Consider the following 16,333-nt stretch of genomic DNA (forward strand, 5'->3'; position numbering starts at 1 on the left):
TTTGGTTCAGATAAGTCATTGGGAAAGATAATTGGTCAATTTATATACTGAATAGGCCTAGCTTATAACATTGGGGTTATGCTGATACTAAATTCTGAGGTCTGTGCCATTCGGATGTAAAATCCCTTTTCTAGCCATCTTACTAACCCAATTTTTACGATTTATGTAAAATTTTAAAGCCTATTATACATCACACCTGCGAATGATAATTAAAAAAAATCCTTGATGGCTTCGTATATACTATTTACTATACTATTTAATATATTTTGAATAGGCTACTTTTTTGACAACCGTGAAATAAATTACTTGGAACGGTTGTGTTATAAATAACGACTATGGTTTGATTACGCGGAGCGTAATGTGATTGGGACGAAGTTGTATAAACTCGTTGGGGTTTTTAAAGCTTTTCCTGTTAATCATGAAGTTGCAGATATTATTTTATGGTCATAATATGACTTGTTTGGAATTGACAGTAGAATAATAACTTATTAATTTAATCATGGTTTACAAGAGAAAAACAACATTGATCACACTGGCGTAGTTACCCTTATACCTACCTATGTTCAGTTTCGATCCAAAAAAATAATTTGTGTACAAAACCGACATTGATTTCATACAAGCACAGTCCTCAGGGTATTCGTTTGGGGAAAGTCTCGCAGGGTATATACATGCAGTGTTTTACATTTTGACGGCCAGTCGGAATAAAAATACCAGATATTGATGAAGAAAAAGAAGATATTGTTTAGTGGTTCCGTGACTGAGGGATGGTTGGTCTTGCATAATGAAAACAATGACAGCAGCACGCGATAACCCGAGGGGACAGGCACGCTAGTCTTGCACTGACTTGCCACCGCCGGTCAGAAAAGTCATATCCTTTATGGTGGTTCAAACGGTGTTCTCACACTTTTGATTTTGTAAATTTAATTTTGTTTCACGTAGGGTAAATACGTGAATCAACTCAAGATCTTGACTGCGTTTTGTGAGTCATGCGGTTTATATTTTACGAATATATGTTATTTTTTTTTACCTTCGTGACTCGTCGGACAAGAGGATGAAAAATACTTAAAATCTACTAAACAACATTGTATTACACTTCGTTCACAAAATTTGGGCGATTTTAGGGGAAGAAATCGATCCCCTCCTCTCCTCTTGTTCCTGACTTCTAAAATAAGAGCTCAAAAGCTTAGGTTTGCCAAAGCATTAATCAGCTGCGCCATATAATAAGTAAAAAAATTTGGGAATTTTTCCTCAAACCACCTGAATTTTGTGAACGTAGGGAAATACAACAAGAAAATAGTAGAATAAAATTTAATATTAACCAAACTAACCAAGTCGAACTGAAAGTAAGATGGTGTCGTCAGACAATTTTTAAGATGTTTGCTATTCTTTAGTTACCAAATCGTCTTGCGTGAAAAATGTATTAAAAAGTGATTTGATAATTTTAAAACGAAGGTTAGTTTGTTTCTTAAGTAAATTTTAAGCTGCATTTCATCAGTTTTGAATTGATTACAATTTTACGGATTAAAGTGGCAATACTTGTGATATAATTTAACCTCTGATTGCTTAAATTGCGAACTTGTGTTTTGCATGCACTTTAAAATCTACTCAACGCCTCATTTTTTGAAAATAAGACTGGCGAGGCATTTTTACCTCGCTCTAATCCCATTCGAACACACTGCAAAAGGCCTCTTGTTTCAGCTATCTGAAAAATCCAATTTAAACCTCATCTCCGTGTAAGTTCAAGAAAAAGGACGCGAAATTACGCAATAACGTAATAAAACGCATTCTCACCTTTCTAGAGCAGCCTCTTGCTACGTAATCAAATTTAAATTTAATTTGCGAACTGATAAAACACGAAAAAACATAGTAGTGAGAACATCTACTGTAACTAAGTTCGATTGTCGTTTATTCCTCTCTGTACGTTTCTGCTTGTTATACGGTTTTATCCTGTTATGCAAGCAGAGACAAATTGAGTTGAGCTTCATAGGAACTCTTGCTCTTCGACGTTGTTTATACAAATTGTTCTCTGTGTATAAACTTGAACGAGATTTTCTAAAAGTTTTGGCCTTAAGTGATACAGAGTTTCTGTATGTTTGTACGTGTTGTTGCAGTGCATTGTGCTAGATCTTGTGTGGTTTTGTTTAGTGTGGATCACTTTTGAGTTTTTTTTTAGCATTATTTACGCCGTCATAGCATTAGTATGTTTGAATGTTTACAACACTTTTAAAAATAATATATAGTTCTGGAAGTGACGTAACTTAGTTATAACAACGTGGGAAAAATCATGTTAATTTTCAGCATTGAGGGAATGCAATCGATAAATGTTCACTGTAAAGTTTAATTTTTTACTTTATCAACTAAGTAGGCTAATATAAAAATATACTGATTAATAAATGCTAGGCTTTAGTAAAACTCGTTCCAAGATTCAAGGATTGGAAAATAAGTTAATGTCTTACAACACTTCATGAATTCACACTTTTACTAAGTTTCCTTACCAGAAGACTTTACTCATAGATATTTCGCGAAATAAATTAGTTTTTCAAGTCTGTATCAACTCGGTATATATTTTGTTTCATTACTAAGAAGACTACCGGAGGTGTTCCTTGTTTTCTTTAGTAATAGCAGAATAGTGCACTCGGTGAACTAGTCCGGTCCAGTTGTAACGGATTTTAATTGTCCGTGAACACGGTCAATGAACACTGCAACGTGCATTTCTGCAGACTGACGGTTCGGCGTCCGTACAGCTACAGTGATATTTATTGAATTGATGTAATATTTCTTAGAATAACTTTCAATACACTTCAACGTCGACAAAACTGTATGGTAAATTAACGAATGTACTTTGCATTCTATGGTAAGGGGACATTAAGAATGAGGTTTTTGCGACCTGGCATTTTGGTAATTTGTTGGTGGTTGGTGGGATTTTAACCATGATCTTCAGCACATAAGTTCTCATTCTTCTCACTAGACTAGCCGCGCACCATCTTGTATTTTATTTAGCTTTTGCACGGGAAGCCGGAAAGCTGCGTTTGCGTAAGTAGATGTCCGTTTTAAAGAAATGCTTAACAATATAAAATCCCACACACATGTAGTAGACATAGATTTACAAGAATGTCTACCCTCACGTTTTATGAAGCAGGAGGACGGTAAAATATTTTTATTCAAAGATTCGTTTAGCATGAATTTGCAGTAATTGTCAGAAGACAGACATCTTTAGGGGAATGTACTCATTCATGTCGTCACCATGATTTTGTTCTATTGCTATATTGTAACGATTTTTAAAAATCTCCGTTAATTTTTACAGTTTGTTGCAGTACCAAAATGTTTTTAACGCAGCCCATGTATTGGTTTTGTCGTGAAATTGTTCTAAATGAAACATTGTCAACAGGTGTATTATTTTGTTTAAATGTTATCTTCGACGATCCTACGTATTAAGTCCGCCTGTAGTGAAGATAAAAGGTAGGAAACGTTGTTCTTCCATCCAAACGTTTCTTTACTCGGTCTCTTTTGCTATTGTATCGGATCGCCAGTACACAACACACGGTCTTAATTGGTTTTCCTTTGTTAACGCCAACTTGTATCCTCTTTCTATCGCCAGAAAAATGCTCTACTGTATATCTTGTGTTTGTAATCCTGGTATAGCGTACTCCAGGAATTTTAATTACGTACTTATCAGCTTATATACTTGTACCTTAAAATTTACTGTTAAAAATTAATAGTTATTTCGGTAACTAGTGTTTTTGCACTCGTGTTACACATTATATTTTTCCTATAGTTACTATAAAGCATAGAAATAAGTAGTCTTGCAAACACTAAACAAAACGTTTTAGGTTAGGTTCTTTCCAAGCGTTGAATGAAATGGGAAACGCTGCAACAGCTGATCGTAGTCGTAGTATCTTTTAAAGTTGCCAACCTATTTCCAAGCTTACACGGATTACGTGCATAATAAAATCACGCTGTTTTGCGTTGTTTGGTTGGATTACTGGTGTGCGGCAAAAAAAACGCATGGCAAAAGTAAATGCAGCAATTAGCAACTTTCTGTACTATAATCAGTGCAAGGAAGCCAACTTTGTCAGGTGACTGTAGGAAAAAATAAGTGTCATTACGTTGCTTGATTTATAACTCACATACCACTAGTGTTTTCTGGATAGACGTGTGTGTGGAAAAAATGTATATACAAAATCATAACAAGGTATTTTAAAAGCATTTTACGCGTAGCTTGTTAGATGATCAGGTAGGCGAATAAAGTTCATTTTGCACTAGTATGAGAGAATAGTACTAAAGAAAATAAGGTGCTGTGCGTTGCAACCATATCGTCAGAGCGTTGGAACATTTTATCATCGTTATCAACACAAATCGTTGTAACAGAATTTACTTGCTTACTTGTATTACACTTTATAACTGGAAATACACCAACATTCGACATTTGCATCACTGCGCTGTTAATTAGTACAATTACATGAAGTAATAGTATAATGAGCCATGGACCACAATTTCTGAGTAAATCTATTAAGGAGGAAACGTTTTTGCAAGTAGTTGTGTTTTCTTATGCGACACGTACAAATTAACATGTCACTACAAAGTTCAGTTAGGTTAGGTTAGGTCAGAAACCATACGTCGAAAACATACGACTACACTACTTTCATAACCTCACTACTAACCTATTCTAGGTTATGTTGGATTGCGTTTGGTCAGGTCAGTTGTACATTGTAGACCTACACTATCATTTCCACTAAGATTTGTACAAACAGTAACATTCTGATATATCTGTTACAGAACCACACCTCGGAGCAGTATACTAACAATTTCAATGAAGAGTTGAGGCGAAAAAGGTAAGCACTTTACACTCACACCTGACCTTTCCGGCATATACATTACGTTACTTACACATAAAGTTGTTGGTCGCCATCATATTGAAGTACAGTAGTAATATTTTAATATTATGTACGAGTAATGTTTTGAATTTCATTTATCAGGCTTACCAAAACTTATTAGCTATATGCTTAAACTTCTAAGGAAATTATGATCCCAATTACAGATTTAGAAGGATTTGACAGAAGATAAAGATAAAATTTGATATTTTCGTTGGCAACGGTTGAGTTTCAACTTATCCGTTGTGCATAGTGTTTTATGTTTTTAATATTTTTTTTACTTGTAAATCATGTTGGCCTACATTTCAGTCTTTGCGACATTTTAGAAACACATCAAGCGGGACACACTCTTACCTAATGGTCTCCAAACTCCGTGTTTGAAATTCCAAGTTATAATGGCGTGGCGCAAACTCTTTCTGCCAACTTTATAATTGGAGAATCATATTATGTCACATGGTAAAAACTCCAAGCTCGGTTTGACTGTACTAAGAAGATATTAATAATTCAATCTGGTATTTATGCTTGTTCTGATGTGAGGGTTTTTTAAGCGTGTTGCAGTATGTGTCAATAATTTACGCCAATATGATTTTATATTTTTTTCGTTAGTAACATAAATTAAACTGTATTTCTTTAGGCGCAACGTACAAAATTATAACTGAAATCAATGCTATAACTGCTTCGGAATGCAAATCGGCGCTATTTTAGACATTCGCTCACATTTATTCAATTGCCAAGTCAAATTGATGGAGCCTTTTTTACCGTTATAACATTTTATTTTCTAAAGTCGATTAACCTTAATTTCTATTTAACTGTCGATAGCGTCGTCTGAAGTGATGGATTTTAGACTAGTACGCGCGAAGTTTAAACAGAATGTGATTAAGTAATGTACTGTGTAGTCTGCAAGTTGGACGAAGCAGCTAATTTAGATTGCAAATGCGTCTCTCAACTCCCTCAACGTTTCGACGTTTCGGCTCCTTTATTGGCTCAGCGACGCCTATCACTTTCTATGTTGGACGTTTTGGAAGATTTCGAGATTTTTTGGGCGTATGAGTGTATGTACGTGAAGAAATTATGAATTCCATGTTAAAAGTAGAATTTGAGTTATTGTAAGATATAATCAATTTTTTTTGGGCTTCAGTGAGGTGTTTGATGGGTCCGAAGTTACGTTTTTAGAAATTTAATTTGTATGTTGGCCTATGTTTGAAAAAAAAAATTGCGGATTTTGCGAAGTCAGATGTGCTATGCTAACCTACATTACATCGACTCTGCTTTGAATAAAAATGCATCATAAAAAGATATTTAGACTACATTTAAATTTATGGCAATGAATGTGAGTGCATATAACATGTTTTAAGTAAACAGCAAACATGGTGTTAAGGCTTAGACAAACTCACGACATCTGAGTAACCATCTTATTATATTGAATTTCCACATCCCTCCCCCTTTTTGCAAAATACAAGTTAATATGATAACTTATTCTGGGTTTTATTTATTTTGAACCTAGTAAAAAATTATTCACTGAAAAAGCGCTATCTTATTACTGTATTAAAATCAATTTCTCAATCGGGCCCGCTGTCGAGTCTTTCTTCAGCTGTATTTTCATCTCAATATCGACGTCTTCTGTCAATAGATATTACTTAATTTCACGTCTTCAAAACGTCGTTAAACGACTTGACAGAATCAAAGATATTCGTGCCAAGAATTCGACTGTAAATTATTGTGTTCGTAAATAAACCTCAGTGATAACAATTCCGTCGCTTTCAATGACATTGAGTGTTGCCAATAAAATATGATGTTATACAAGTTAGTGTTAAAGGATTTATTACATTTTTACTCCTGGTAAAAATTCGTATTTTACATTATTTGTGATCTTTATGAGTAACTTCACGGTTCTCTTTAAATATTAATGTAACAATTTGTTTGTATGCATACGAGTTTTCCTGCAAAAATTACTAAATTATTTCATTTCAAAATCTTAGTTTTCAATTACGCTGTAATAGTCAGTAAAAACCCAATTATATTCCATCAGTGATCGTTTAAGCTGTAATATTCACCACAAACCTAAAATAATGATCTCAATAATAATAATGCAATATTACTAATGCAACCATTAAAACGCCGTACTATTTTGCACTCTCTAGCTTGCCCAAGACTCGTACGTACACTGAAATCCTAAATACGGGATGTAGCAACAATTTAGCTCTGAATAGTAATCCACATGTTACTGCATGATTTTGCTAGCTCAAAACGTGTGAAGGCAACAGTTTTATCCAAAAGTATTTCAAAATTTGTCAATAATCTTGTAACACATGTCATATTTGTCGGATGGTACAGTAAAAATTGGATGGTTTAATAATAATTGCATTTTTGTTCTTTTTTCTGGGCGTGCATTATTGCATAAGAGTAGGCCCTACTTTACTAACGTGCCGAACGATGTGGCAACGCCGCATTCGCCATAGGACTAATGCTAAACGAGTTAGCATTGCGCAGACGCTGCAGCTGTCTCTGTAGGCCGGAATTGCGGTGTTGCCACTTTTGCCTTGTCGCGGACTTGTACTAGAGGAGGCTATGCTGTGATCCAATCTTGTCTTCATTTAACTCCATCTAAGCTTTTAAGTGTTAAAAGACGTCTCTTTTATTTACTTTCCGTCCATCTAACTGTCATCTTTCGTTTGTTTGAATTTTAAATACGCCTATATCTAATCAAATATGAGCCATTTACTTCTATTTGACAATATAGCTTTTTAAAATGTGATATGTCAGGGTTGGTACGGTCAGGGAAAACCTGGAAAACATGGAAAAGTCAGGGAATTTTGTTGGTCTGGAAAAGTCAGGGAAATGTCAGGGAATTATGAAAAATTCTGGAATTTCTCCTGAAAGACTACCTTTTTACAGATATGCTACGTTTTGCTCTGAACAGGTTTTTGTCAGAGTGATGACTAATGGCAAAAAGAACGACATAAGCACCGATGCACATTTTTATATTGATATTTAGTTATCAGTACGGGGGAGAAATCGATATTTAAATAGTTTGAAACAAGTTTTGTATTTGGGAGTGATTAAACAAGTTAAATATTTATATTTTTTTAATATTTCTTTATTTTTATTAGTTGATATCGACTTACAGTATAGCTGGAAAAAGTATAATATCAGCCTGGAAAACCTGGAAAAGTCAGGGAATTTTATTTACCAAATTTAGTACCAACCCTGTATGTTTACTTAGCACATAATTTAAGTATCAACTATTGTAGGCAAATTAGTTGACGAAGGTGCCACCCGCATAACCTATTACAATCTTCGTGTTACTCTCGGAATTTGTAAGTGGAATTACCTGAGAAATTATGTTATACCAACGACAATGATTTCGAATGTTAATACAGAGTCTCGAGAGTTGTCATATCGGTAATTTGCTGACTGTAAGCTACAGCGGTGACTTGGAGTAATGGTGTGATCTGTAACTTGGTCACGTATCTCCGGATATCCTACAGACCGAGCCATACCCCTCCCTCCCTTCCACTCGTACCCATCCCAGCCTGGATGGTTCAATCATTGAATCAGACCGGTGACTGGTCAATTGTGTCATGATTCACCGACTCGCCACCTACTGATTAACAGATGTTATTCAACCAAGCAAAGCGAGCAGTTATAAACTAGGTGTTGTAAGTTCTGACCATCACAGTTAGGGAAGTCAAAGTATTAGTTGGAGTTGAGAAATGTTTCTGTAGAATATTTTCTACACCATCATATCCAAACGCACCACTATTGTTACAGTTCACCCCGAAGAAGTATGTTATTTTATTTTGCATATTCACGCGATTAGGTTTGCGGCCAACGTTTTCAATATCTCTCCTCCGGTATCCGATCTATACGCGTGGTTCGTCGAAACTCCTTGTGACCTTGAGCAGGGCCTCGTATTGATACGCGTCGTGAGTACAGCACGTTCATGTAGCGGGACGAGTTAGTTTGTTAAGGGCCAGACCCTTGGAAATATTAGGATCTTTACCCCTGCCCGAAGTCGGTAAAATACAACAATCGAAGGAATGTGGTTCTGTTGATAATTCATGAGGTAGGGAATGCTAAGCAATAATTATTATTTTAGTTTTCTGTTTTTCAGAAATCGAATTTTAATTTTGAAAAAGTCTAGCAGCACATATTTCATCGTTCCAAAGGTACAGACATTATAAACAACTCAGAGCTACATTATAAAGTCGTTCTTCAACGGGGACAGGCGGGAATGGGGATAGCCTTAAACAATGGATCCGGTCAAACATTGATTAGTCTCACTGTCCAATGTCCGATGTTTGGACAGTAGACTGTAGACACAGTTTACAGTTTAGACAGTTGATGATTGGTTGTCTGTACCTCGGGGACTGAGCACTGAACAGGCAGCGTGCAATTATTGGGTTGCTTCCATTGAAATATTAGTAAAACTTCCCTCATAAAACAATTTAGTAGTTGAGATGGACTCAGGTGAATTTGATGTAGGGAATTCAAAATGTTATTGTTGGAGCGTCCATTACATGGCATTCAAGCAAATGACTGTAATCCGGAAAAAGTAATTAAGATGAAGAGATTTGATATGTATTTTCAAATATTTGTTTATAATTTATTGTTTAAATATGCTGAGTACAGTTTAGGTACTTAAATAATTACATTTTAAACGATTAAAGTAATAAACTATCAAAACGAATAAATTTAATCTATATTTAAAGATGTCCTTTGTATTATTTGAAGTACAAATGCTATTCAATAAGTCAAGGTTATTAAGGAAGTTTAACTAAAAACATCATCGGATGATTGTTTTATACGCTATTGTAGGATTTATGATTATATAAACGGTTGAAGTTCAGAACTTGACGAGAGAATAAACTAAGCAAAACTTCTGTTCTTTTCATTAAAGTATTATTGGCCTTCTGAATTAATTATATAAAAACTCTTAGTAATGATAATAAATTAATCATTGTACAACTTGGCAAAATTTTAAAAGAAATATTTTCCCTTACAGTAAAATAAACAAGATACATACAATTTTAAAATAATCGTGTTAATTGTTTAAGATTAAATGCACGACAAAAAAGGGTATTATATCTAGGTTCTGGGTGAGTTTTAACGCACAATTATATGAACTTTATTAATCAATGTAAGTTTAGCCTTTGTTTTTCGAAAACAAATTAAGTGGTTATCCAAATTTTTAACTTTTTGATTGATCAGTTAGTTTTACTTGTGTTGGAAGTAATTATCTGAAGTATAAGATACAAGGAACTAGCTTGTAACCAACAACTCCTTTAACATTTTCATTGATAGTCAGTTTACAAAGTAATCTTGATATAACAAAAACACTAGCGCAGAAAAGGCTATATCCAATTTAAAAACAGTATTTTTGCAAAATTTAATATTTTCTCCCCATAAATGGTATAATATGTATACCTATATATATAATATATATATACAATATATATATATATATATATATATATATACATATAAAGCAGCGAATATTAATCCATACAACAATAAATATAACAAACACCTTTCATAGCTAGTTAGGATGAAACAGTATAAAACAAGTCACAATGTCCAAAATAAATACAATGCACTACTCGAAAATGTAGAACGAAACAAAATAAATAAAAAATTCAAAACGCAGTGAGTAAAGAATATGTTCTATAATGTTTAATATTTAACAAAATAGTTAGGCCTAGATAGTTTTCTTCTTGAAATATACTCAGTAAAAAATCGTCTTGAATATGTGGTCCAAAAACAACGAGCGGCAATGTTTACCATATCGAGATCTCGAGACTGTCTCAAGCGACAGTCAAGACTGCAGGATTTGTGATGTGAACATTGAACAGATAACAAAATCCACATCCGATGTTTACACACAGGTGAGGTAGGAAGAGGTAGATATCACGTATCTTGCAGCCTGAGAGGGAGTAACAAGATAATCCTGGGAGCACATTTCCGTCTTGATCTGCCGCGTTGTCTACCACGAGCGAATATTTGATTTTTACCGCGACGCTCCGCATACATCTTATATCTGCGATATTGAATTAAAACAATTCGCCGGATTTTCTCTCTAGACCCGGCTTTATTGCTTCGAATAACACGAAGGAAGCAATTTGGTTTTCGTTTTTGGGGGTTGGTTCGTGTATTTGGTTTATGGGAAAATGTGTGATGATAGTGTACGAATCCGAATATATATGTCTAATAATTAGGGACGAGTAATAGTGAGAAATATAGGGGGGGGGGGGGGGGGGGTTAAATTTTTTCGAAGTACCTGTGTGAGTAAGTTTCTGTTTTATCCTAAAAGATATTTTGATACTAAACAACTCCAGTTGTCACAGAGATATGGTTATTTGGTGTAGGGTTTTTTATCATGGCAAAAGTCCTTGTATTCTTTTTCTTTATGAATCGAATTGGAAACCCATCTAAATACAATACACAGTATTAATTATGTAAATAATATCGTCGAAAGACAACGTTGAATTTTACTGATAATCCAAGGAAGTTTGTTTAATTAATATTTATGCAACAACACTGTTTAATTAAGTTTGTCGTGTAAAAGTGCTAAAGAAACCATTGTGGATGAGGTTAAAAACAAACGACATACACTTCGTACATGTTTGTACAAAAAAAGAATATTTATTACTAAACACGTGTATAACGGGAGATTTCTTATGGTAACGGCCAAGAGCTATAACGGTTAAACACTCCCCCATGTCCACTTACTGCCGCTATTCACATGATTGTTTACATTCAACTAGCAAGATTTGTAGTCGCTGATTTCGCTACACGAAAAACGGCTTGCTATTTCAGGGTGTTTTCATTAAGGGTGAGGATTTTTAAGAGGCCTCTCCCGCGCAAATCAGCCGCCGTGTTGGAAACGCGCCAAACTTCGCCTCCATTACAGAATTAACTCCGCTCTTTGTGTCGGTTTTTATTATTTTTACTCTCGTTTCGTTTATTAAATTCCCCAGTGTTTGGCCTGTCTTGTTGAACACCCTGACGTGTGTACGTGCCACTGATGTTTACGCTAATGGATGATAATTGCTGCATATATCATCCTGTCGGTTTCTTTTAGGGCTACCGTGAAGTTGACATCACATTCCCAAGCTGTAGTCAGTTTTAAGATTAAAAATGAACGCAATTGAATTGAACATACAGTGTTAATTCACTTTTTTGGACAAAGTGTGCTGTTTCAACACAGGCCTAATGTGGCCTACTTTGACATAAATAGTGTTATTGCACGCTCGTAAGTTTAGCATTTAGTCAGTTTTGTGCAAAAGAAACACAGTCATTCATATTGAAGCCTGAAACTGCCCGCTAGTGCTTTCAATTTATACATTGCACAATTATGTATTAATAGCTGTGGTTTAAATGCAACAACCTTATGGCGGAACATTGCATTAACATTGATTTGTCTGTATTTGCTCATGTTGCATGGTATTAATTTGTGTTGCTTGGCAGAATTTCAACGTTATATCTCAAACCGTTATGGAGTTATGAATGTGTTCTTTTTCTTTTTTAACACATACAGACAGATGTTAAACTGGTTGAGATAGGACACATGTATAATTTGATCTCGTAAAGTTTGTCCTAGTCGAAGCTGGACATCCTGTATATTAAATGTTCATTGCCCCCAATTTCTCGAATTCCCCCTTCAGCTGTTACGCTTTAACAGAATTAACACAATACAGTAAAATCAACAGCACACCCCTATTGATTTGTAGTTTTCAAGGACTTGGTTCGAAAGGGTACGATTTTACAATGGAATATATCCAAACTGTCACCACAAAACTAAAGTGCTTCAATTTTATTTTGTGATGTTATATTGTCATTTAACGTTTTTTAATTGCCTTAGGAAATTATACTGTAGTTAAACAATTTAAATGTAAAATGCAGACCGCAGTTGTACAATTGATTGAGTTAATTTAGCACAATTTTATGTAAAACAGTGGCGTCCACGCTGGATGTCCATTGTCTGCGTCCCACAATAGTGAATGTTGCGGAAACAGTTAGCGCTCGCCGACCGTGACTATTATTTTATAAAACTTTTAACAAAATCGTATCCACAGAAATAATAGTTTTGTTCAACTTAGCTCGATGTGAAACTCCTGCCTTCCGCGTGGTAGGTTTTGCTTTGATAATTTTGTTCAACGGATTGTGCATTTATATGGATTAGGGGTGCATGTTTCGTTTGTTTGAGGCTGTCGCAAACAATGTACGATTTCACGTTCGAACATTTTATATGCAAAATGTGACATTATTTCGACATATTTGTCACTCAAGCTTCTCGCATAGTGCTCAACTGCATTATATTGTTTTTTAGATCGAGTTGTAGTGTTGGATAAAGAATATAATACGACGTACACTGCTCAATTTGAAAACTATTATCTAAAAGATGAATGAGCTCAATAATAATTTGCTGTCATGAATTCACTTGCTTAAAATTCGGATTAACACTAAATTGAACTGATTTAAACGATAGAAAATGATAAAAGTCAACATGTTCACCAGGTTGATGATAATTGTAGAGAAATAATGTAATTAATCGTGAACTAAACTAGTAGGAACCTGAAAATTTGAAGAAAGTCCACTCGACATTTTAACTAGAAATTCTCATACGTTTTATTTAAAATAACTATTGTACGCTGAAAGTTGTAGGTACTAAAAAGAAACAGTGAGTCCGAGTAACAGAAGAATGTTATTATTTCTCATGTCTTTCAAATCTTTAGTACTGTGAGTAAGCGTTATTTTTAAATTGTTTGCAATGGACTCGGTCAAAACCTCGATCCGTTCCTTTCCAACCTCTAATTTATTGTCAACACTGAACTGTCCAATGTTTTATGTTTCTAAGTAAGCCACATCAAATCCTAATCAACACACGTCCGCACTATACTACGCTGGGATGGTAAAGATAATTTATAACAATTGTAGTCAGTTAAGCAAGGGATCCGGTGACGAGGGAAGTCAGAATACAAGATACGATGCGAGAACTCCGCAACTCCATTGTTAATGGAACAGTTAATCTTCCTGGACAGACAACCCAGCTGACGAGGTGTGGTGAATAATTAACCTTGCGTTGCGTTGTGTATGATGTGTCGTGCATTAATTGTGCCAAAGATATCCTTAATTGCGCCAAACCCACGAAAGGCCCAAAAATGTTCCTGAATTGCGCCAAGCCCTCAAATCGTCCCAAAAATGTTCCTTTGTTGCGCCAAGCCCAAGCCAAGGTGTGTTGCTGGCAAAAGAATATCCTTGTTTAAGTGTCGTCCTAACATATCCTATCCTAACTTAATTTAACCTAACCTAACATAACCTACTCAATTATACAGTCAAAGCGGGCCACCACTTGGTGAAGAACGTATCGGGTTGCTCCCTGAAGTAGTTGGTGGCGTTGGCGCAATTCAGGAATACCCGACTCAGGTCAGTTGGCGCAATTAATGCCCGCCCGTATGATGTGGCTTCTACATAGGGCACCCATAGGTGGGAGAAGAATACTGACGTGGCAATGGCTAAAATGTTTTCTAAACTAATTCTTGATGCCTTTAATTAGTCCAAAAATGAGTTATTAGCTGATACGACAGCGACATGATGCATTATAGCAATGTCAAAGAGTTGCTGTGAATAATTATGCTCAAATTACATAATTTTGTTTAGGTTAAAATTGGGATACACTTATTGAGGGTTGATTCCTAAGCCAATTGATACTTGAAAAATAAAAATTTTACAGATTGACGTCTTCATGAGGTTTGTGGTTGGCAATTATCTCGTAAAAGAGTATTTGGCAACAACATTTTTGTTTATTGTATCTGTGAAAGAAAGTGCTTTAAACCCAACAGCGGTATACTGTACTTGTTAACGGCTGTTAGCTTTTTTGTTTTATTGTATTTTTGGAATTTCTTAGTCTGTTGAACTGTTGATTATCGTTGTTATCGGTGGTGTCAAGCAATTAGAAAACGATAAAATTATAGTATATTAATTATGTATTTTATTTTTTACCCTTCGAAACACTCATTGAGGTAAGTCAAGTTTAACGACAGCTTGTGTCCTAAAGTGATAACTTTCAAAAGTATAGGTATTTTCAAAAACCATTAAATATCATCAAGAATATTAAAACATGTACAATGTAGGTGATCGTTGTACGAAGACACCCTAGTGTGTATTATGAGAATTTTCTCCGCCGTACTCAAAGTTAGACAAAATCACAAATATCACTTAGCCACAGTGTAACAGTGTAGTGAGGTCCAAGGGAGCCTGAGTGGCTCAGCCAATAGCGAGATCAATGTGCCATTCCGACAAGCATCGCCTCTAGTTTGCCACTTGGCGGGTTTGTAAAAGTTTTGCCCCCCTCCCACCCTTCCCACAATCCCTTACTACCCACTCGAGCGTCGCAGTTCGGGACATTCCTGTAAACACATTACACTTTTGCGATGTTTTTTTTTTATTTTCTGGTATTTATGTTTTGTTGGGTTTAACATTTCGAGTAGGCTATGTGAAGTTAGAAATACCCCCGCCGCAGCGAACCTGAAGCGAAATTCCATTTTCCTGGCTGGATTTCTACTAAAATATCCCCTTAAAATTATAAGATTTGTTTCCTATTTAAATAACATTATTTTAATGAGTACTTAGGTTTGCTGCCACAGGAAAGGTATTGAGGTGCGTTTGATATTGAATAAAGTAAACAAAATTTACAAATTTGATCAAGATACATCCATAAACAAGTAAACTACAACTCTCAATGAGAATAACATGGAAATTTAAAATTTTAAAATTTTTTTGAATTATCTCCATAGCCATTAGGCATACAAGAACGCTTCAATATACAAAATCAATTCTAAGCTCTACTAGATAGTTCGTAAAGAAATTGTGCATTTTTTGTGTTTTTAGGGTTAAAAATAGGAAGAAGTAATTTTTACCCCATAAAACCCCCGTTCCCATATCCGATGTTCGAATAGGTTTACACGTTTGTGCCAAATTTAATCAACATATTATCAAACTACACTTAGATAATTTTTTAATCTAACCCAATATGGCCCACCCATTGTAACGATTTGAGTCAGTTAAACAAGGTATACGGGGGTGGATGTGCCATAGCCGTATATTAATTGTTAAATATGGGGATGTATTCTCATTGGACTACTTATTATTGTAATAATGTCGTAGGTATAAAATGTTGTTTGCTATTATGATTTTGTTTTAATAAACAAGAGATTATTGTACGTTGAAATTTTCTCGTAAAGAGTAATAAAAACTCCTATAATAAATAAACTTACCTAATCTGGCAATTGAAATATATTCAATTATTGTAAGAAAGAATATAAATGGTTTTGTTAGAATTGGAAACACATAATTAGAATTGGACTGTGAAATAATTAAAATTCTTGTGGATAACGGATTTTGAATTTTGTTAATTTTATTCAACAAATTGAAAGGTATTGTTTACTGTATAATATACTGTA

The 16,333-nt window shown here is 34.8% G+C and overlaps 1 protein-coding gene across 4 annotated transcripts in view; it reads left to right on the forward strand.

The window, feature by feature from the left end:
• LOC128999918 (heterogeneous nuclear ribonucleoprotein L-like) overlaps positions 1-16,333 on the forward strand; it is a 207,652-nt gene that overhangs the window by 23,223 nt on the left and 168,096 nt on the right. For all 4 annotated transcript variants that reach the window (XM_054426700.1, XM_054426701.1, XM_054426703.1 and 1 more), the window contains exon 2: positions 4,777-4,832. In XM_054426700.1, coding sequence (XP_054282675.1) covers positions 4,777-4,832 — 56 coding nt within the window. The remainder of the gene's footprint in view (positions 1-4,776; positions 4,833-16,333) is intronic.

Source organism: Macrosteles quadrilineatus, unplaced genomic scaffold (genome assembly GCF_028750875.1).
Source record: "Macrosteles quadrilineatus isolate MER2022 unplaced genomic scaffold, UCM_ALF_1.0 Scaffold_8__2_contigs__length_117827958, whole genome shotgun sequence".
Classification (NCBI taxonomy): Eukaryota; Metazoa; Arthropoda; class Insecta; order Hemiptera; family Cicadellidae; genus Macrosteles; species Macrosteles quadrilineatus.